This window comes from Caloenas nicobarica, chromosome 17 (assembly GCF_036013445.1).
Source record: "Caloenas nicobarica isolate bCalNic1 chromosome 17, bCalNic1.hap1, whole genome shotgun sequence".
Taxonomy (NCBI): domain Eukaryota; kingdom Metazoa; phylum Chordata; class Aves; order Columbiformes; family Columbidae; genus Caloenas; species Caloenas nicobarica.
The window spans coordinates 4758686-4781747 of NC_088261.1; the positions used below are offsets into that span (position 1 = coordinate 4758686).

Genomic DNA, 23062 nt, shown 5'->3' on the forward strand with positions numbered 1-23062 from the left:
AAAATAGAGGTGGTCTCTGCATTTGGCTAACTGCAACAATGTCATTCTCTTTTTTAATTCTTCAAATTCTTGATTTAATGGTTGAATAGGTCATCTTACTGTTCAGCTTATGTGGATAAAAATAGAGGAATGAATGTGAATAATTTCCAGCCAAGTGAAAATTCTACTAGTTTTGTTCTTTTTTATTAAAAAAGCAGAGTCTTAAATTTATTTTTAAACACAGTAAAGTATATTTGTTGCTTTGATTTAGTCTGTCAGCAGCTAGTCCTCTGTCTTCTAATACTTGCAGAATTTTTAGTTTATGTTCTTGTTTCTCAAAACCCAGAACTTCTTTCAAGGGGACCATAAATGTTTTAATATGCAGATTTTTTTTTTTTTTTGAGTTTTCTATGGCAGATGTTGTTGACATCATTTGCTCGAGGAAATAAGTTACATTATTGTTTGCTTTGACTTCTATGTTCATTTGCAAGCAGCTTTCATGAAAAAAAAGTCAATAATTTGTTTTCCTCCTATAGTCATTTGTTTCTGGAAGATGCAGATGAGTGGCTTGATTAAAATGGTGTTGACCAGTTCAGCCGTTAACAATATAATCTTTAAATAGTTAAAAACCTTTTTTTAGTACAGATCTGTAGAAAATTATCATAGTAAAGCTACATATCCTGTGGGTGAGTTCTGGAAAAAGATTATATTTATTCCGGTGGACACAGTTTCAGCTGGCATAAATCAGATGGATAAGTGTGTGTGATGGTTAGGACTGGATTTAGACAAAATAATACTAATGACTAAGTTGGTGCGTGGTTCACATTAGTGCTATAGGTTTGGATCCAGAATTATTTAGGTAGGCGGGAGACACTGTATCCACTTCCATGAAGGCAGAGTAAAGAGTAGTGAGCTGCAGATCAGGGACGTTGCTGTGCGTGGTTCCGTTCTGGATGTTGGCGTTGGTGCTGCTGCTGTTCTCCATCTGGCAGTGGGAAGGGAAACACTGGGAAGACGTTGGGGATGAGGAGATGAGAACTAGAGGATCCACAGCTAGGCTGTCGTCTTTCAGCTCCTCCCAAAGATTGCCTATAATGAAACAAAGTGGATTGATTCAGCTTCCTTTATATATGCTTTTTGAAACATTGTTTTATGGGAGAAGTCATAACTATACTGTTATATGTGCTGTGTGTGTAGGTACTCTTATTCACTTGTGATTGAGAAAGGAAAAAGATCATTTAGTTATTATTTGTCTGTCTCTATAATAAATTTAAATCTGGGAGAAAGCAGCATTAATTTAAGAAAATTATGTCACTTGATAACTGGTGATATTCTGTTGCAAATGTATCTTTATGAAGCCTAACTTCTATTTGAAAAAAACCCACACTAATTTTGAAAGGGGAAATTGCCTCCATAAGATATGGAAGAGCTAATTGCATTTTATGGGACAAATCTGCAAATAATATTACTGCACAAGTGGACTTCTTGTATTCTTATGGTGTTGTGTTCTGTGAATTGCAAACTAAATTGTGGGATACACAATTGACCTGATAAATCACAAGAAATGAAAATTCAATCAAAATTCTCTCTCTTTGTGCTCTTCACATGACAGTTCTCTTGATACGCACCAAATAATTGTGCTTGAGTAGTTTTCAGTGGAAAATATATTGGAATTTAAAAAAATACATTCTAAATACTGTATTGCAGTATTTAATATCAGCATAGTCAGGCATAAGCAGGGGATTTTTTTAAGCTCTGGATGTAAATTTCTAGCTTTCTTGGGAAACTTTTTAAAGGCATAATGCAAAATGTAGCCTAGTAAGCTGGTCTGTATAGCTGTGGCAAGGACAAGTAGTTCAAAAAGAACAAAAATGGTATCTTCATTCTGCTAGTGTTTGTTTACATGAATGCAGGATACCTTTGAAAACAGAATTAAAAGGAAAAAAAAAAAAGGTGTTTATGTAGGCTGTAGGGTTGGGATGTAATAGAAGAAGCCTGACTCTCCCAAATAGAAATGCCTTGGATACCTACCTTGGAGATCAAAATCAGTCAGGGATGGATTAAGAGCATCGATGTCGTTGCTGAGATCCCCCTCCTGCATGAGCGTGTCCTGCACTGTCCTGGCCGTGGGGGGCTCGGGCAGCAGCTTCCCCCCGCAGCTGGGGGGGCTCTGCGCCGGCACGGGAGAATCCTGCGTGATGCTGGGCTGAGTTCTGAGTTCACTTTGAGCCTCCCCAGAAGGAAAAAGGGTCTGAGGGTCGGGTGACTGTTGCATTAATGTACTTGAGATTTGAGGAAAACCCTGCGGTGATGTATAGCACGCAGTTTGCTGCCCACTGAGCAGATTTGGTAACGGGTTCTTGACATGTAGAGCTCCTGGTGCGTGGATGCTCTGTAAAGGCTGTGGGACACCGGAGGAAAGAGAGGGCTGGCACAAGGAGTGGGGCTGGACTGCCATCTGTCTGGAAAGGGATGCATTTGCAACACCGGTCGGGCTGCAGGACACGGCTGAAGATCTCAGCTTTTCACTTTTGTCGCCTATCAGCGTGTCAAGTTCTTCTATAAAACAAGAAAAAATATTAATGTCTTACTTATTCCTAACAGAGCCTTAATCTTCATAGATTGCAGTTAGAAATTTAGTGTTCCTCAAGTATTCATCCACCATCTATTTCCTATCAGTTAATTTCAGATTTTATTCTATAGTACCTATTCAGTGTTGACTGAAGTTTAATGAGATGTCAAGAGAGATTGTTTTCTTGGTGGGACATCTTTGTGCTTATTTGGAAGCACTCCTGCAAAACCAGGTCTTATTTAATTCTGCCTTTAAAAAAAAATATTATTTTTTTAAATTACTTTGCCAATTGCTTTATAACCAGGAAAAATCTCAAATGCTTTCCTAAACAATGTATAAATTCTCTTATACAGCTTAGAGCCTATTGGAAAGAAAAGTTCAGGGGTTGACAGTTTGAGAACTCAAGACACTAATAAATTACTGACCTGGCTTTGCCATGCTCTTCCTTACAGCAACTGGGTCTTTCCTCTTCCATTTCTGAAGCTCCTCCTGCATCTTATCAATTTTGGCTGGATTTAGAGCCCACAAACAGCCTTTCCGAGAAGAATTGCCTGACTTGTTTTCAACTTTCTCAAAGCATTTGTTCAAAGATAAGTTGTGTCGTACAGAGTTCTTCCAGCCATCGGGAGCTGTCTGGAAAAACAAATCCAATCTAAGAATGGAACTTCCAGGAAAAAAAAATCCAAATATATTTTTCTGTTTTGATTGATAATATTATAAGAAAAGCTGTTTAGTTTATACTTTCTACAGTATGAAACTTGTACGTTAGAAGGAAGCCACAAAAATGTTACTGTCATGTTGTGTGGGAAGAGAGAAATCAGATAAAATAGTAACTGCTCTCCTAAACAAGAAGGTTGGCCTTGTCAGAGCGGCTGCTGGATTTTTAAGGGTGAATTTGCAAATTGTAATGATTGACTGCGTAAAGAATTAGATTCTAGAACTGTGAACTAACAGAAATCTACCTTCTTAGTCTATTTTGGAACACCTAGGAAAAAATTCAAACACTTAATTGAAGGACTACATGCTACTTGGACTCAAATTAAGTGTCCGGGCAGACTTCAAAAGAATTTTAGCAGGTTACTGTAGGTGTAGCTTTATATGCTGGCCAATTCTATTATATAACCAAATGATTTAATCACAAGCCCCACGGATGAGATGCAGGTTTCTACATCTGATCACTGCATCTTTTTGCTTTGCATTTATTTTTAACTCAGTAGTAGAAGCTGAATTTTTCTGTAAACTGAACAATACACATAAGCTTCATTAAAATGATTATTTTATTTTTATTTAGGCGATTACTGATCAATGAGAGAAACAAAATTCCCTCCTTTCCCTGAGGACAGTTTTGCATTCAACTGCAAGAATGGAAAGAAAAGAAAACCTGGTGCAAAAAAAAAAAAAAAAATCTCTGTTTATACAATATCAGTTTTACAAGCATTTTTTCCCCCTAATTGCATGTAAAATAACTTTGAAAATGAATATTGCTGTAAGGGATGAAGGGGGAAATACTCAGCACAATGGTCATGTTCAGATTCTGATAGGAAATGCCTGTTTGCTTGCTAGTCTGAAATACTGATCTTGAAGAAATGGCACTGTATCCTTTTATTGCATGTAAGTTTGTCTGGTGTGTGTTTATTTGATTTCACTCATTTCTGCTTACTTAGTCATGCAGCCAGACAATACTGTGCATCACATTAGGGCTTTGCTAATGGGTATGCTTGTTCAGATCAGAAGATTCCTATAGTAAATTCCTGATGTGTCACTTCCTTGCTCTTCTTTTGGTAGGTACTGTACAATGCTATTTGTTGCATATCTGAGTAGAACTGTCTTAGCTCATTGTCACTGCAATTTAATCTTTAAAAAACAAAAGGAAAAAAAAAAACTAAGGGAGCAGGAAAAATGACTTGCTACATAGTGGTAGGAATCAAACTGAGAAACCTAAATTCATTGTAATAGATGCAACTGCTAGTCCAGCTCAACTTCCCATGTCATGGTAAGACTAGTTTAAAAAAATACTGTAGCTTTACCTGTGTCACTCAAATTATATTCTTTCCAAAAGGTCTGCATTTGGAGAGATGAGAGAAGAAATCTCAAGTGAGAGAGACTTTAGAGCTCATCGGATTGCAAAGAATGATCTTCAGTACTAGTGTATGTGAGGCTTTTTTTTTTTTTAACAAATTTTGGATGCTTTTCTTGTTTCCAAAAACTACTCATCTGTGTGTCAGAAGAATTAAAAGAAATTAACTCTCTGAAAGGTGGGTGAAGTTGCCTATGTGCTACTATTGATATATATTCATGGATGCAAAATATTTATCATCATAATTGTTTCTATCAACCCCAGAGAATTATTGAACAGAGTGGATAAGAACTAAATATGGTTTTCTGTATTCTTTTTAAAGAGGTTAAAAATTAAAATTTCCCTTTCATACGCTTTGTTTCCTTTCTAACGCTTCATTAATAGGGATTGTTCTCTCAAGTAAAGCCAGCTTTTTGCTAGTTTCTCTAATTGCTGCCTACTGTAACAGATTTCCTCTAAGATAATATTTTATAAATGGACTTGTGTCCATTTTTGCTTTCACATGATACACCATGAATTTTTGAACATACTTGGACAGAAATTCCACTGTTACCACAAATGTAAAATTGATTATTTCCTAACTTGTCATGAAGGACTATCTTGTGGGTTAGTGTTAATAGCCTAACTGAATAATTTGAGGGTCAAATTTAATACTTGCTTTCTTCATTTAAAAAAATAATTGGTTGTGGAAGTCAAATATATTATTTACTAAAAAATAAATGATTTTCCCTTCATAGCAGCAGAGTTTCTAACCTTTTGGCCCACCTGATGTCAGCATTTCACTATTCTGTTAGCCAGTCCTATAGGTGAGACAACAAAAAAGAAAACAAACAAAAAAACCCCCCAACCAAACAAAAACACCCAACAAATACTTTAAAACTCTCTTTTTGCCATAGGGTAATACTAAAGGTGATGAATCAGATTTTTTCCCTTGCAGTTGCTTTCTGGCAGTTCTAAAAGTAAATAAAACCACTCCTCCTAGGTAAGATATGTACTTAGCTACTGAATGAGCCAACCTGAAAGAATATTCATGTTTCTTGCCCTGCACATGAGGCTGCATATGCCTCTGTGTGTATCTAGACAGGATAATTAGTGTTTCTGCTAAGTACCAGAGCAGATGGGAGTGGCATGTGTTTCTCAGAGGTTTTCAGAATGTGTGGGGGTGTAAACTGTGAGATAGTTTTAAAAATGTAAGAGCAAGAAGTACACAGATTTATTCTGGAGACTACTGCCAAGAGTTGAACAGGTTCTTGCATTAAACTCAGTATTGCTGAGCACTGAAAAATAGTCGTTTACCCAGGTGGGCCCTGAAGGAATGCTCCGGCAGTGTGTTCATGTTACAACTCACCAGTTCATGTCACCAGTTTTTTAAAAGTTAATATTTGATTGTCTGTTTATGAACTGAGCTTTGGTTACTGAAGTTGCTCTTGTAGAATTGGAATCTCCTTGCTCTGGCTCGCTCCTGTGGTTGCTGCATTCAACGTAGTGTGGACAAAGCTGTGTGGAATTGGACACTGTAAGAGAATACTTGCTGCTCTAAGTTCCGTCAGACCACAGACCTTTCTAACCTCTTGGACCACTAGTAATAACTCCAATTAACAAGACTAAAGCTTTCTGTTAGACTTGCTAATCACTACAAAGAAAAAATAAAAAGGATGACAAGTGAAAAATATTATCATGCAGACCCGTTGATCCTGACCACCTCTTGAAGTTTAAAGAGTTTGGTGATCTTGCAAAACCCTTTCTCTTTAAATCTAGGTCTCAAGAGAAGGGAGAGGTACATCAAAGAGTAATTCAGCTTTAGCTGTGTAGATTTTTTTTTTTTTTTTTTTCCCTAGGACGTAGGAGTTGGATTGCTCTGTTTCAACTAGAAATGAGATTGTTGCATCATAGAAACTGAATTTGCTGTGGCAGCGAATACAAGTTAATTTGACTAGGCTTGTATCATCTAATGTCTTCCAGCAAGGTTCTGTGTACACTTGTACTGTTTCTCTCCAACTTAAATTGCTTCCCCTCCCCTGTCGTATCCTGCTCTTTAGTGAGTTCTAGTAGCAATAACAAAATGTTCTTTATTGACTTTTATATGACCTTATCTTGCTGAAGTCTCTCCAAAAAGAGAGGTTAGAGGATATTAGATTTTACCATATATTGATAATTCTGTGGGCTGCTGTAAAAACCAGAGCTAGACAGGGCTTAGTGTCCATAAGCATAATATTTGCTTGCTTATTCTCCTCTGCTTGTTTTAAGGATGTTTCAGATGGAATTCTGGGAATACAAAGTGTAACTGATCCTAACAGTTCTTCCTTTCTTCCTTCATAATGCTTATTCTTTTTCTCTGATTACTGACATGTTCAATTTTAATTTTTTTTGCAGGCATTATTTATCCTCAGTCAGTGTCCAAAACCACTTCAAAATTGTATCAGAACATTTATTTTTAGTTATTCTCTGTGTTCTTAATACAGATATTTGAATTTCCTTTTTTCTAGTTGCTTTAGATTTATTTGAATTGCTGCACGTTTATTTGCAATAGGAAACAGGACAGGGTCATGTTGCTTTCTGTTCATTTTTGGGCCTTGCTAACACTTGTGGGTCACCTGATCTGGACTTCTAGTGAGATGTTTTTGAAGAATCAGCAGTAATAAAGCTCTGTTTTGAGCTGCAGTCGACGATTCTATTATAGCTCTCTTAAAAATCTTCAGTGTGACACTTCTGCTCTCGGATCATGTGCTGACTAATCTCTTTCCACTTGTGTTCCATGTGCACCAAACCATTCTCTTACGGCATGGATTTAAATTTCAATATCTGCTGCAAACCATACACCCTTGCCTTCACCACCATTACTCTGTAATTATGAGCTTAGTACCGTTTATCACATATTATACTTTTCTTTGTACAATGCATGCAAGTGATGAAGTTGCCCAAGACGGATGTCCCAGCTCCAGAACAGAGCAAGATAACCTTGAACCTCTGCTTCCACATGAGTCTGGAGTTGCTGTTGACGGCAGAGGAAGCCACAAGATCAGTTTTGCCTGTATTTGAGATCTGAGAGGAAGGAATGGATGTGTTTTTAAAAATATTTATCCTTTCTATGAGTTTTTAGTGAAGAATGGCCTCTTGTTATCTACACAAACTCTATGTTAGAACAGTTCTTAATATTTTTTTGTGTTAAATATTACCACATATCATGTCTATTTCTGCCTAGGCCTAAAATGCTGGGTAGTTTGTGATCATGAAGGTATGTAGTATATAACTGATTTTATATTAATCTACTAAGAAAGTATCCCTTTTCATAGATTGAATCCTCTCCCTTATTCCCTCTGCTGCTAGGTAAGCTTAGAGTGTGATTTTTTTTTTTTTTTTTTTTTTCTTTTTTCCAACCCTCCCCATGGAACTCACCTTAAAGTAAGGAAAGTGTTCAGTCATGAAATTGTAAATCTCACTGACAGGCAAACTCCCTGTCTTGCTGTTTTTGAGTGCCATGAAGATCAGGATGCTTTAGAGAGAAAAAGAAAAGTATTTTAGCCTGTTCTGCATGCCTCCTCAGAAGCAGAAAAAAAAGAAGGCTATTTTTCATAGTAAGCCAGAGTAACTACTCTGGCTTTCACTGTCTTAATGTGAATACAGGTGGTACTTAAGGTTTTCACTCAGTTGTTTATAAGCAATCTCCTTACAGTGCATAACCTTCAGAAGTAATTCTCAAAGTGCATCTAGAAAGTCCAACCTGGGTTTAAAATAAAGTAATAGAAAGTGTGATCAAGACTACAGCCTTCAAATCCTGCTAGTGTGTATTTATTTAAGGTTGTGTTTGAATGCTTAAACTAGTAAAGGCCACAAAGAGAATATCAACAGTGACAGAAGGTATAATTAAAATGTAATTGTCTGATCTACTTTGTTAGACTGCTATTTGGGGGCTAAACCTGTGAGCTGACTTGCATATTTGATATGTTTTCTAGGCATTTCCTTGCTCTAGTAAAAAAATTAGTTTTAATACAGGTCTTGTAAAAGACAACTAAGTGTGATTAGTCTAGTCTGATGAAATCTGCAACACCTAAGATTTTGTATTAGAGAAACGTCTGGCTTTTGTTGGGGTGATCAAGACTGTTCACATGCTTTAAAACATTTCATTTCCCTCTGCATTGGCCCCAGAGTCTGGAACATCTTGTGATTCATGCAAACAGGACGGAGCACACCGGGAGCACGACAAATAGGGGTATGCACATTATTGCAAATTACACTGGAAATAGGCCATGGGTAAACTGTATTTCCTGTAACGTCATAGGTTGAAAAAATATTTTGTTACCTGTAGGAGTAGATGGGTTTGGGAAATAGAGGCTGCTGGGATTCTTGACTGCTTTGAGGAGCAATTCTTTGGTAAGGGTAGTGCGAAGAAGTAATGTAAGTCAGAGGATAGCTGCCTCCTGAGGGATACTGATGGCACAATAAAAAAAGATGTTACTTGGCTTAGCAACAACCTCTCAAAAATATTTCTTAATAACAGTATTAAACTATTTAGTTCTTAGGATATTGTCCTCTGCCTAAGTTTAATAGCTGTTATGCCAAGTCAGACCTAAATTCATTCTAGCACGGTATTGCAAAACATTAATATTACTAGTTGACGCTTAAGAAGTAGAAGTGGGGCATGTATGAAGAAGAACTCACTCATATGTTGGCTGCTACCAGATCTTGTTGCAATGTGTTTCAAATTGAAGTATGTAAAAAGAAAAAGTACTTTCTTTTATTGTTGCCTGTTATGCTACTGAGTTCTTGTGAAAAATGGGAGTAACTGTATGCTATTAATTGTCTCCAGATAATTCATAATTTTATAGATTTAAAGCATATCTCCCTTTGGCCATCTCTTTTCCAGTTGAAGTATCTTAGCCTGCTCTGCCTCCGCCTGAACATTGCCCCACATAGACAAATAAATTAATGGTATAATTTTCTTTATATGAATTAAAAGATCAAACCAGAATAAAGTACTTCAAACGACGTGTGGCATTGGAAAATAAGCTTATTAAGTAAAGCCACTAAAAGTATAGGAAGGAACAGGAAAGTTTTGATGGAGCATTCTTTGGTTTTCTGTGCATTTTTTTGTTGTTTTGTTTTTAGGTGGAGAGGGATACAACAAGGCAAAAATTCAAAGTGTGGAAAATTAATTCCCCAAGAGAATTAGCATCTCAACACATCCATTCTATTTGCTGTTATCGGGCAAGGCAATAAAAAACCCCAAACAACAAAAGCTGTAGCGAACCAATGGCAGCAGAATATATATTAAAGCAGATGTGCTATAGAGTAAGTTAGTGATGGTGTTACGTGGGTCAGGAGAGGGGCATAGGAGAGATTTCTTCCTTCGACAGCCCAGATGATTTTCATATTGCCTGACTTGTGCTGTGAGGCTTCAGTGTCAATGGTTCCCTCGTAGTCAATGACAAAAAAACAGGTCTCTCCAAGAGGCCAGGAGCTTAAATGCTGTTACCCACTACCTCAAGCAGCTTCTTTTTCTCCATTTTCTATACCAAAAAGCTAAAAAGAATAGCTGGGGCACCTAAAATCAGATAGCATTTATGCTACCCTCATCCCACCCCTCGGGACAAGCAGCAGAACCCTGAGACTGAAATGCTCAGTTATCTCTTCAAGAGATTAAAGAGACAGAAATATGACAGACATATGCTAGTGCCAAAAAATACGTGAAAGGAGGGAGAAAATGTATAGATAGCCTCGATTACATCAGAGTTTCTGTAGGTTTGCTGTCAATTTTTTAATACAGCAGTTGGTCACATTTTTCTCTTCCAAATTACAGTTTAAACCTGCCAGCAAGCACCTTTCAAGAACAAAGAAATGCTACTCTGCTAAGGTGAGATACCATCAGCTGGCTCTCTGTGAGCCAAAGGCTCCCACTGAACTCAGAGCTCAGTGCGAGAGGAATTTCTGCCTCCTACAGATGAATCTTTCCAGATACCAGGGCTAGGGCATGGCCAAAATTAGGAGTCATGTCATATGCTATTAAAAAAAATCTACCTGCATGCCTTCCCTAGTACTCAAAGATTGCTGAGCCCTGTCCTGGTGTTTTACTGCTTACCTCTAGAAGTCCTTGGTCATGAGGTTTTTATGGTTCCTCTGAAAGATTTATCATGTAGCTTTCCAGACTTGTTGGAAAATTTTTCTAGGTAATTAGTTTATACATCTCCTTAGTTTCTTACTGTCATTCCTATTTTTGGACCAATAGTTTCTGTTGCTCTTGATCTTTGTCCACTTAAAATGCCTGTGAAAAGTTATCATGTGCTTGCAAAATGTTCGTAGTTTGTTCATTCTGGATTCTGAATAATTTATTTCAGTTTCTCCATAATTTTATTGTTGTTGCTCGAGTTTTTGCGTGTTTGCTTTTATCTTTCTAACATTAAACTGCCTGAAATGGAAAATGGAAAAACATACCAAATATACTCATCTGTTTGCTACAGTAAGCAGGATGAAAGAAATGAGATGCACATAATTAATCATGTCCTGCCTTGTTAAATACCAGGCAAAACTGCAGTCTCCCAGAGCAGCTGTGAGCTAATTTCCATGTGCAGTTCTGTGCTGCCTGCTTTATTGCATTTGTGCAGATTTTTCACCAGAGTAGAAAACTGGTCAGTTCATACAATAATTTTGATTTTGTTGCTTTCAGTGGCTCTTTGAAAGGAAGTGATGCTAAGGTTGGACTGGTTGTGATGTCCTCACCAAAGGCAAGAAGGCGTTTGAAGGATTATTTCTGTTTTATTGGTTTCATTACTCCTTTTTGAGGGAACAGAGGCCAGGGAATGGTCTGGTATGACAGGCTTGAGCTGGTTTTACAGTCGCACCACTGGCATGAAAGGTGTCAGTGTTTTACAGTGGGTGGGTAGGTGACTTCAGTAAGTGTCTGCTATTTCTTTCTCGTCAATAAGAAGTAATTTTTCTTGTGAGTCATCATTTGCCTTATGTCCAGCAAAGGGGAAGGTGAGGCCATTTTATCATTTGGACAAAATTAATGAAGGTGTTGATCTCTCTCATCCCTCTAATGAAAAATGAGGTGTAGTTTGAACATCCTTTACTTCATTCTCTTGAGTGTGACTTCCTAGGGATTTAAACTTCTCTGCTCCATTCAAATTTGAAATGTAAAATATTAATACTGGAGCTGCTTCATGCAAAAAATGTTATTCAGCTTCTCTGTCTTGTATTGCATGTTCTTTCATTTCCTAATATCTAATTATGGCACATGGACAGCAATCCTACCTGTTACGACTTTGGCTGCTTATACCCACTGTTTTTTCCCTCTGAGTAGTAGAACATGTTGCCGAACTTTTACTATAGTAACATTAAGAAGCACAAATATTGAAAAGTCTGACAGAAACCTGCTGCATGTAAGAGATCTACCACAGTGCCAGCCTGCAGGTGGATGGAAGACTTTCCTCTTAGTGCTTGTTGTGTCTTGCGTAGCAAGTCCCAGAAGGTGTATTTCAGCTTTAATTTTGTAGATTTTTTTGGAATGTGGTTAATATCAATGTATAGTAATAATACTGCTATCAAATCAGCAGTGACAGAGGAAAGGTGCCTACTTTGGACTGAATAAAGAAATTAAAAAATATCCAAACGAATTAACAAGATGACTGGAGTTTCTGCTAAAGCAGAAAACTCACATTTTTACTGTGTGTGAGATGCATGGTGCTGTGGCACGTCCACGATGTCTTTACCACACTTCTAGTGGGGAACTAACTTACGTTTGCAGCAAAACTTTTGTGGCAAATTAGCCCTTCATCTGGGACCCTTTTCTTCTAAAATAACAATAGTAAAATCAAATTTTATTATTAGCTTTTGTCACTTCTACTGAATTTTAGGATAACAAGAAAAAATAAGTAAATTAATTATGATGGTATTGATAAGAACTTAAAAGATAATTACCTTTTTTGCCATGTTATAGGAAAAAGAATTCAATAAACTCTGGCTAGTGGAACGCCAGAGTGATAGGTAAAAGAAAAAAGCCAGGAGTGAGATTATTCTCTAGCCATATTTCCTGACTCTGTAGGATAACTGCTTCTTTCTGTTATCTGTGCCTTCCCCACATCTATCTAGCATCTGTACGCTTTGCAAGTTTTACAAGGCTACCCACTGAGGACAGCAGGTACAAAAAGCCCTTGATATTGAAACTATTTGAACTCAGTAGTACCTGCATGCCATGAGCAAGTTGGTCTGTCCTTGTGCAACACCTTGTTGGAGAAGAACCTCTGTGCCCCTGAGTTCCTAAGCTGATGTAAATACAACGTCCAGTTAGTGGACAGGGGCCGCCCAGAGCTGAGGGAGGAGGAAGAGGAAGGTGACAGTAATAGGAGCCTGATTTTAGAAGTTTACTTCATGTGAGTTTTGGTACTTGAGAGTGCTTATTGACCCACACTGTCCTGTTGATCATTTCAACTGTCCCAGACACCAGAAGTTCAGAAAGGCCATAGAAGTCTTGGAGGCTCTCCATGTGGTCGATACAGTTAGTCCCTATTTTATTCTTCTCTATATCTAAGGGTTATATACTGCAATAATCAGACATCATCTTTTAAGTTTCAGTAGACAAGCGGGATATTTATAAGAAAAAAACTACTGAGGCATGGAATACTTTAATTCATCCTTAGTAATGTGTTTTACAAAACTCTAACAAATGAAATTCCTAAGAAGTCATCTGTGACAGATGACCTAAATCTGTCAATGATCATAAAATTTCTACGTATGTCTATTCTTGTTATTTATGGTCATTCTGCTTCTGTTTTCAGAAACTACTTAAATTTCCTCATAAAGAAAATAATGCTAAAAACCTTTCTTTTTCATGATTAGGGACTGAGTCCTGATGATGAATGGTATGATTAGTCTGAGTCATTAAAATAGTAGTAACACCACATGAATTAACAATCCCAGTGAAATATCATACAGTGACTTTTTTTTTCTTTGCACAGTTTAAAGTTGCTGCTCTGTTAGTTACATTTTTTTATACTTCTTGAGCAAGTTGAATGAGATGGTACAGTTGATTCCCCAAGATCTGTCATTGGTCACTGGGATCTAAAGAGGTGTAACTTGCATGAGCTTTTCTGTTCAAATATTTTATATATATGAATTTCCTTTAAGTTTAATTCTAATGGTTGGGAGTTTTGGTAGTTGTGCTACTTTTGTATATGGATTTCTGCCTATATATGTGAAAAATCATCATTGCCTTAATTTCACCTTAAATAAGTTGTTGGGTTTTGTGTTTGTTTGTTTGGTGGTGTTTTTTTTTTTTTTTTAATAGGGTGCTTTGAGCATATTTTTAGCTCCTTGAGTGTCCTACCGAAAATTTTGTACATTGCAGATAACTCAGCATAAAAGAGGAAGACTTCAATGCATTGAACCACACCACCATTTATACCTAAAGGAAATTATTTAACGACATTTCAGTCATGAATATGGCTTTCTGTGAAACACACACTCCCTCTATGCCAAGTTTTCAAAGCTCAGTAGACCGCGCTCACTAATCTCTATAAATATGTACTAGGATCACAAATAAGATTAATCTATAGGTGTGATTTTTACAAAGATAATGTCTGCATACTGCTTTGAAAATATGAACTGACATGTATTCAACTGACATCTAAACACACTCAGGAAAAAGGTGTCAGTTACTCCTGCGCGTTTTTAGTATTAATAATATAGTTACATTACGGAAGAACAACCTTAATATTCTGCTTTCTCATGCATCAGCAGCATTATTGTCAATTATGCTACAGCTGAATAATCTTTCACTAGGGATGATGTAACAGTCAAAAGATTGCAAAAGGTATGTGTGTGCCGTCAAGCACAAGGAAAGCAAACATAATCTTTCTGTTAAAATTTTGCTTTAAAAGTGTGTTTCTAGGTTTGATCTGAATTTTAAGTATATGGTCACTGACAGTTATGTTAATAATATAATTTATCTGGTTTCAAAGCAAATTTTCTTAAGCATAATGGTGAAAATATATATAAGCAGTACCAAGATCCAATTTTTACAAGGTGTTTTTGTTTGTTTGTTTTTTCCTCTGGCTGACCATTTTAAAATGCCATTTAAATGTGGTTCTTTTAAGATCTCATTGTTGTAAACAAAATGTTTGTGTACAAACATGGCCATGCAAACACAAATTTAGTAGGCAGTGTTTTCATCTATCTTTTTGTATTATTACTATAACTAGTACACCATTATAGTGCTAGAAATAAGAGGGGATTTTGTCTACATATTGTACTGACCTGATGGAAAGGATGTGAGGGGCAATACATCTGCTGCATTTGAGGCTGATAGCAATACAAACCAGGCTGCCCTTCCAGTGGGGATGTCCTAAGCTTGATGTCTGAATCCTGCCAGAAAGTATTAAAGGAAAGAGTTATTAGAGAGAACCCCTCTGTTTAAAGTAGAATAATTCTATTAGTTACTGTTCTGATTCGTCTTTGATTCTGGCACAGTAAGTGTTACATAGAATTTGTTTTATATACTACTGGTACAAGAATAAACATTGTTTCCTGCATTTATATAATTACTGCTTGAAAAAGGAAATCCCAGTCAATTTCCCTACAAAGAGCAATTCAGAAAATGTCAGTTCCTGTTTATCCCTTTTCACCACACACACAAACTGCATATTCCAGCTTTTATTCCTGACCATGCATGTGTGTCTCCATCTCTCTCTCTTTTTCATACTCATTGATTTTTATCTTGCAGACTGTCAGTACCTCAAGCTGACACTGAAGTTTTGTCATTAGGGAGAGGGTGATGTCTATGATGCACAGGAAAGACGTGGCAGAGGAGAATACAGATGAGTATTTATCAAGGAAATCAGAGATTTAGATCAATTTCCTCCTTAACTTGAATGGCTTAAATCCCTAGGTGTGTACCCTGGCAACATCCCTCCGTTCCCTGGTGAATTAATCCAATCAAGATTTTTTTCTTTAACCCCTCTTTCTTTTGGTAACCATTGAATTCTTTGCCTTACAGCAATTTAGAACCAGTGGTTAGGGCCCTCTCCTGGCAGATTCAGACATTGTTTTTGTCTGCACTATATTATGAAGATATGCTTCACGCTTTGGATCACGGCAGAGATACCTTGTGGAGATACTGGAGGGTAATATTTACCTCGTGTTTCAGGGATCTCTGGGCTGCCCTAAACAGGCAGTTGCTTCCGTCTAGTGTATGAATTAGCCCAGGTACCTTTACACTGCACATGCCATAAACATATTTAATTTTAAGTAGTACTGATGTCTTAAGAGTTTCTCTTCGTGTCCAGAAAAATGCAGGTCAGGTGTTGTAACAAATCTGATACACGCGTCCTTATGCTTGAAAAATACTGCTTTGTGAACTTTTGTCCCTTGAAAATACCAGTTGAGGACAACTACTGATATAAAACGTGTTGTCAGGAAGAATTTGGATATTTAGGATTTGTGCATCATGTCTAGTGGAAAATATTTTGTCCTTGTGCACCTTTCTGAGGACTGTTTTTCAGTAAGGAAAGGCCATTAAATAGAGAACTTAGACAAATAAATATGGATGTCTATCCTGATCTCAAGACTGCAACTCGACAAGAGACTAAGTGTCCATGTAGTCACATTAATAGATTAGAAAACAGTTCTGAAAGTATATTTTTGCCATTGAAAACAGGAAAAAAATGGAAAAAAAAAATACTGACCATGACTTGTGAACTGTGATCTTGACCTGTGGTGTTGTATTGGAGGCTGTTACACCATGGTTGGTCTGCAGAGATGTTTGGAATGTGTGTAGGAAATGACTCTGGCTCGTCAGGACCTGCAGATCCTGGTAGACCCTCAAAACCATTGATGCTTGTAGCATTTTTGAAGGGCGAAGCTTCTGGTGGGAGGGCTTGATGTGCTTCCTGGAAGACATCTTCGCTGATCTGCCTCTTGTAAGGGTGAAAGGGGTTTCTGCTGCTCTTGAGAAACCTGTCATAATTTCCTACAGTACTTTCTTCATAACTGTACCGTCTGAATTTTTCAGTACTGAAAGACGCTTTAAATTTGTTCTTGCCACAGTGAATTCCTTGGTTTGTGGGATATCTCCCATGAATTTGATCCTGGGCTGGAGAAGCAGGGCTGGAGCTGTGAGAAGACTCTGAACTCTTTCTTTCTGTCCTGCCGTCTGACTCGTACGGTTGGCAATTATAACCGGGGTTATCCTGCAATGAATTATTGCCATTTATTTAGGATTAGTGTGAACAAATATTATTTGCAAAAAAAAGTACATGAAAAATATTATTGATGAGAAGTATAAAATTATTAGTCCTAGTCACCTTCATGCAGAGAAGCCGTAAAAGATCTCAAGGGTTTTCTGGTTACTCGATATCCAAAACTAAATTAATAAAAGCATTGAGAAGTCTGAAGTAATCATAATTTGTGCAGCTATCTTGGAAGAACAGAGTGTCTTAGGTAACTAATCACTAGTTAGTCTGACAGTTTCAGGGAGAAGATGGTATATGATCAAGTGACGGAAGATTAAATGACAGGAATATGATAAGTGCAAGTCTTGTCATATACAAGTTTAGTCAAATAAGCTTTATCTCATTATCTGATGGTGTTACAGGCTGCCAGATATGTTGCTTGTTACATCACTTCCTTTCATTAACATAGCCACACTCATTCCGTGAGACAGGCAGGCTCTAGGTGGACATTCTAACCACCTTCCTGCCTCATCTCCTCCCTTCCCTTTTACAGTTTGGCGAAAAGAAAATAATAGCTTCTAAAGTGCTCTTTAATCTAGAAGAGAAAGGGCTTAACAAGAACTAGTGGCTGGATCCAAGAACTAGTGGCTGGATCCTGAAGCTGAGCACATTCAACGTAGAAATTATGCATATTTCCCCTGCTATCAAGGATGAGTAGCAACTTGGATGCCATTTGAGAAGATATGCTTAAGTCTAAGGGCAGGTTATGGTGTTCAGTGAAGGGGAAAATGTAATATTCTGTGTTACACAAAAAGTCAGACCAGACTATCAAGTGGTCCCTTTTCTCTTTTGCCCCCTAAATCCAAGTTGGTCTTCAAGTATTTTAGGAGAGCAGATGAAAGAATATCTGCCTTCATGGAAGAGCCAGATTTCAAGAAGTCCCAAAGGGAAGCTGGTGTAAAAGGCAGTGCTTTCTGCAGAGTGGAACATGGCACAGCTTTTTCATTCATTTGTACATGGGTCTGTGTGTCAAAGCTGTTAATATTTTGTTCTGTCATAGATTACTGCAGAAAGCAAATCTGACCTCATGACACTTTTGGCTTCTCACGTGTGCTTACAATACCTTTTGTTAAATAAGAATTATTTTGAGAACCCTGTATTTAGTTATATAAAGCTGCATGAATGGCAGTGGTGTCAATTCTCCACCTGAAATTTTCATAATAATGGTATGACAATGGTTATTTTGCTGCTGTTTTACGAAAAATACTATTCTCAATTTTACTTTCGTTATGAAAGGTAAACATGATCAATATATAGGCAACAGGAGAGAGATCATGAAGTGCTTGAGGGTATCCTCTACGGGTAGGGAGTAGATGAAAAGGTTCCAATGTCTCTCTGTCTGTCGTCTTTCTTTATTTTAGAAACAGGATGAGAATTACTTTAAATGTAGCATTTTTACTGGATTGGTAGCTAGATGGATTGCCTGTTTTATTTTTAATGTAATATGATTTTACACAATCAAATTTGCCATGGATCTTAAGATTAGCTCAGAAGAATAACCCAAGTTTCTACTCTTCAAGAATAAAACTTCCAGTGTTTGCTTTGTTACTAGTTAAGTATGCTGAGGTTTAGCACAGCAATTGCTGAATATTCTATCTGAACTTGTGCCTCTGAAGAAAGAGAAACAGAAATGGGGCATCTTACTCACAATTTGCTGAATTGGGGATACTGAATCCCTCTGTGTCTTCATGAGGTCTTGTTGGTCCCTTTCCAGAGTGTCCGAAGAAGAAAATTTAATATTAGATTGATCTTGGAGTAGTGAAACCATTACCAAATCCACGGCAGACAGAAATCCTGTTATGACAGAACCAAATTACAGTAAATACTTTCTAAAAGTTGAACTGTAAAAGAAACTGTCTTGTTATGTGCAGTTGACTAGACAGTGTTAGATGTGCAGCTGGACAATAACCCATCCTGTAGCATTCCTAATACAGTTGAATCTTTAGCTTTCAAAGACATGTTCTGTAGCTGCAATTACAGTGAAGGTGTGACAGAGTTTATATGGATTTACTGCACAATTTTTACAAAATAAGTCATTATTTTGTTTTCTATAGGTTCGTAAGTTAATGAAAATGTGTTGCTTTGGGGTCATGCAAATTTAGTGATATTGCTTTATTGAGAGATTGTTATATAAATGCGCCCTCATTGCTTTCAGTGAGACCAGAGAAAATAAAAGGCTTTTTTGGGCTATAATTACTTAGATTGATGGTTACTACAGACTTATATTTTTGCTCCTACTTTTTTATTAGTACCAATCCGTTCAGCCTTTTTGTTCTGTTTTGCATGATTAAATGTATCTGAGATATGTAAATTACTTCATCATTCCATACCTATTTTTGTGAGTTGTATCTCCTTTCAAGTTCCCAATCTTTGATCTTTGGATATATGAGACATATCTGATGGTGTTCTTTGGATTAAGAGGAACAAATTTTATCTTCTAGTATTTTGTTTTCTATCATGTTTTTTTTCCCAGTCCTTGTTCACTGTAACCATACAGTAAAACTACAAAAGGAGGACTCATATCCTCTTCTTATGTCATGCACATAATGCTGCACCATGTGTGTATCTATGTAAAAATGTCTTGAGTTCAGAGTTTAGATTTCAGGTGTACAAGTCAGGGAGGAAAAAGCCACTGTATGTCAAGAGTTAATTTGCAAATTCTTTGCCATGTGTTTAAATGGCTGTTAGGTAAATAGCTAAGGGGTTTATTAGGTTTGGTTAACAAAGATATATCACTTAAAAATGTGGAAAACCTTTTTTGCCCTTATAGTTCAAAGAGAAATCTGTATTTATGATGAGCAAGACTGCGCTGCCCAAGGGGATAAAGCACAATGGGGCTTGGAAATCAAGTATGAGACCTGTAGTAGTATATCAGGAAAAAATGATGTTAGATAAAGTTCAGAAATGTCTTGGGTGCAGATTTTTCTCCCAGTAGCTTAACTGGAGGCTGATGAGGAGGTGCACTTCTGACTGACATGCATCTTAAAAGAAGCAGGTGGGAAAACTGACAACTAGGAAACAGATGTGTGTGTATATTTGTAAGTGTTCCACACTGTCTGCCCTCTTAATGCTGGTTTCCCACTTCATGTTATACAAAGCTGCATCTGACCTTTCCTTTATACTGCAGTTCTTCAACCCAGCTGCTTAACTTGTGATCTTAAGCATTAGAATTTTATTAAAAGCTTTCGTATAGTTCCAATTCTTGATTAATCACTTCTGCATTGCAAGAGACATTTGACACGTGGTCACAAATATAGAAAAGGAGGAGCTTGATTTCAAGAAAATCAGATTAATGGAAATAAGAAAAGAGGTAAGTCAAAAGGTATAATAAAGTATAATAATTCCTGAAGCTTTTCTGTTCTCATGGTTATTTGGACAGTCAATACAAAAGGTCCAGGACAACCAAATTACTATTGTCCCTCCTCTCTAAGACGTCTGCCAGGTTCTGTTTATGAATTTCCTTTTGCTATCTCATGGAGGCTGGTAGGAAAGGAGTCGTCTTACTGTCATTTTAATACTATAAAAATTCTCCCCTACATAGTGAAAATATTTTACTGAATATTGAATGAGAAGCAGCCTTTTACTAAAACAATGTTGAGCTGATAATCTGCATTCAATGGTGGTTATTTAATGCCTTTGTCAAGAATCCATGTCAAAGGGATCTCCCATCTGAGGAAGAATCCTAAATCTATGATCACAGGGCTGTTTTCAGTCTTAATATTAAGATCGGCACCATTCTCAAGCAGCTCAGTAAGAACTGCCTCTCCAAGTTATGCTTATCCTAGAACTGGCATGCTGGGGTTATGTCTTGCTGTGAGAAAAACCTCTGGCCATATACTTCTGACTTTCTCGTTTTTTCTTGGAGTCCAAACTTCTCAGTCTAGAAGCCATTTGCGAGTTTACTTTCACTGATAGATATCACAGCAGGCTATGAATACAGATCAGTAGAAACTGCCAAATGAACATACTGAAAAAATCTTTGCTGTTATTGTTCTTTAAATCTTGCCTTTTGTTTTTAAAATGTGCCTTAGAGAGAATAACTTTATTCTGTAGAACTAATATATAAGGAAAAAAACCCACTTTGCATTGTTAATATAGATTTTAGCAAAGGGAAATCAGACCACTTACTGACAAATCTTCTTTAAGACGGAAGAAATTACTGTCAGTGGAGGTTGTCAATAGTCCGTATTACAACAAATAGTTTACAATAAACTGCTCCTGGGAGATGGAGAGCTTAAGGAAATTGTTGGTTGCTTAGACATAGGACTTGTTAAAGAAAACAACAATGCTTTTATTTGGAAAAAGGTGTCTGATTATCCCAGATGTAGCTGGAACCATTCCTCCCCAACCCATGTCATTTTTACTTTTGTAAATGTTGCGTGACAATCCTAGGCTCCTATGATAAGATAACTATCTTTAAAAAAAGAAAATAGTGAGAAACTGTAACCTCAGCTGAGTGTTTGGATAATACAGGTAGCAGCAGCTGATCTATTAGCTCTGCATGACTGAAGTCCTGTGGCAGCGATCCATAGTCTAAACAATTCTTGGTTTTGTGTCTTTTCTGGAGAGCGGAGGGCGTTTTGCCGGTGATACACTTGACCAGCGCTCGGCACTGGGCCGTCGGAGCAACCAGAACCGGTCTCAACGCTGGATGTTACTGTAAATGCCCTCTCCATCCATCCCTTGGGGCTGAGATCAGTTTTCATGAGAGGAAGGTGTGTTTGGATGTTCCCCAATTCGTAATTCATTCTGCATGCGTGCCTTAGGCAGCTCACTGATTGACACTGGTTTGTCTCATCTACTCTCTTCTCTGCCCCCTCCCCAGAACACTAAATCATATTTTTCCTCTCCAAGTCACACTGATGTTTTTCAGTGCAGGAAAGAAATAACTATTTGGGACTTTTTTTTTCCTGAGTCCTTTATGAGAAAGGAGTCAGAGAAGCCATGAGGTTTTAGAATGCCACTTTTCAGTTTGTAGTTGAAAATCTCTCCTCCAATAATGTCAAGTTCCAGATATTGTAGAAGTGACAAAAATTTTGTGGCTAAAATTTTCTATGTATATAGGAATATTTTAAAGTGTAATTATTTATATAGGAAACTTTCAGAACAAAAAATATTTTTTTAATGAGAATCAGAATTTTTCGTGGCTCACAATGAATGCAAGACCTTCTTTCTAAGCTTATTTCTGACAGATTGACACTGAAGGTTGTGCTGGATCTTGGTGATAGCTATGATTGCTTTGTTCATCTCTAACATTCTTGTCACTAAGGCTTGCCCTATTTTTAGAAGACATTTTTAGGAAAACTGTGGTTTAGCCACATCAATTTCTTGCTGCTTTATTGCTTCTCATTATAAAATGTATTGGATCTTGATTACAGGATATTTAAATAGCTTTTGCAGAGCTTGTAAGGATTGTACTTTTCTTCTCTTCTGAATTTAGATCTGTTTGTGAGTCTTTGTTTAATTTAACTATGCTATTTTTGCTTTCTTGTTCAAGTGTTCTGAGCTCAATTCTCTGATGGTTAGCGAGTGGTTACTGCCCATATTTAGCTATCTCTTTAAATAACTTTTGCATATTTAGTGGGAGTGTGTGGAAAATAAGCTTAATTCATCAGGGCTGGTGCAGTGATAATCTCAAGTATGGGTGAAGAAAGGTTGCAACCATGAGACCCTTTCTGCATCATATGACATGGCATGTGTTTCCTACCCTCTTAATAATAACTATCGAGGTGGAAAGAGGCTTTGGCTATAGCTGCATTACAGTTTGCGTGATGTTCTGTCTCTCCATGTGAATCAATTCCTATGGAACAGTTATTTGGAAAGTGATGTAAATAACCTGAATGTTACAACGCCGGGTGAGTTTACATGTAGGTAGTTGGTTTTCAGAACTCCTTAGAAGTGTAGATTCTACTCAGATTTCTCCTCAGCTGCATTGCATATCCTATTCATTTTGGGTATATATTTTATCTCTAGTGCTGAAGGATTCATTTATGCAGAAATAGAAAACATGCTACTAATCCATGCAGTGTGGCTGAGATAAAAACACTGTAAGAACTTCCATATTTCTTGTAGCCTAGGCAGACCTATCTTTTGGGAAGCCCTTGACAGAGAAAAGTCCCTCACGGGTGTTAAACCACTATAATGAGCTCAGCAGAAAGAGAACTAGGCACTGAACAGAAACCAAGCATGGAAAAAAATTAGCTGAGAAGGTGA

General features: G+C 37.2%; 1 protein-coding gene across 1 annotated transcript; it reads right to left on the bottom strand.

Annotated features, from left to right (window-relative positions):
* Positions 1 to 799: 799 nt before the first annotated feature.
* FOXN1 (forkhead box N1) lies at positions 800 to 18638 on the bottom strand. Its single transcript, XM_065647261.1, has 8 exons — positions 18498 to 18638; positions 16304 to 16807; positions 14877 to 14984; positions 8929 to 9056; positions 8025 to 8121; positions 2977 to 3184; positions 2011 to 2538; positions 800 to 1068 (listed from the first exon to the last, which is right to left on the bottom strand). The coding sequence occupies exons 1-8, from the start codon at positions 18615 to 18617 to the stop codon at positions 800 to 802; spliced, it is 1962 nt and encodes a 653-aa protein (XP_065503333.1). The 5' UTR covers positions 18618 to 18638.
* Positions 18639 to 23062: the final 4424 nt, after the last annotated feature.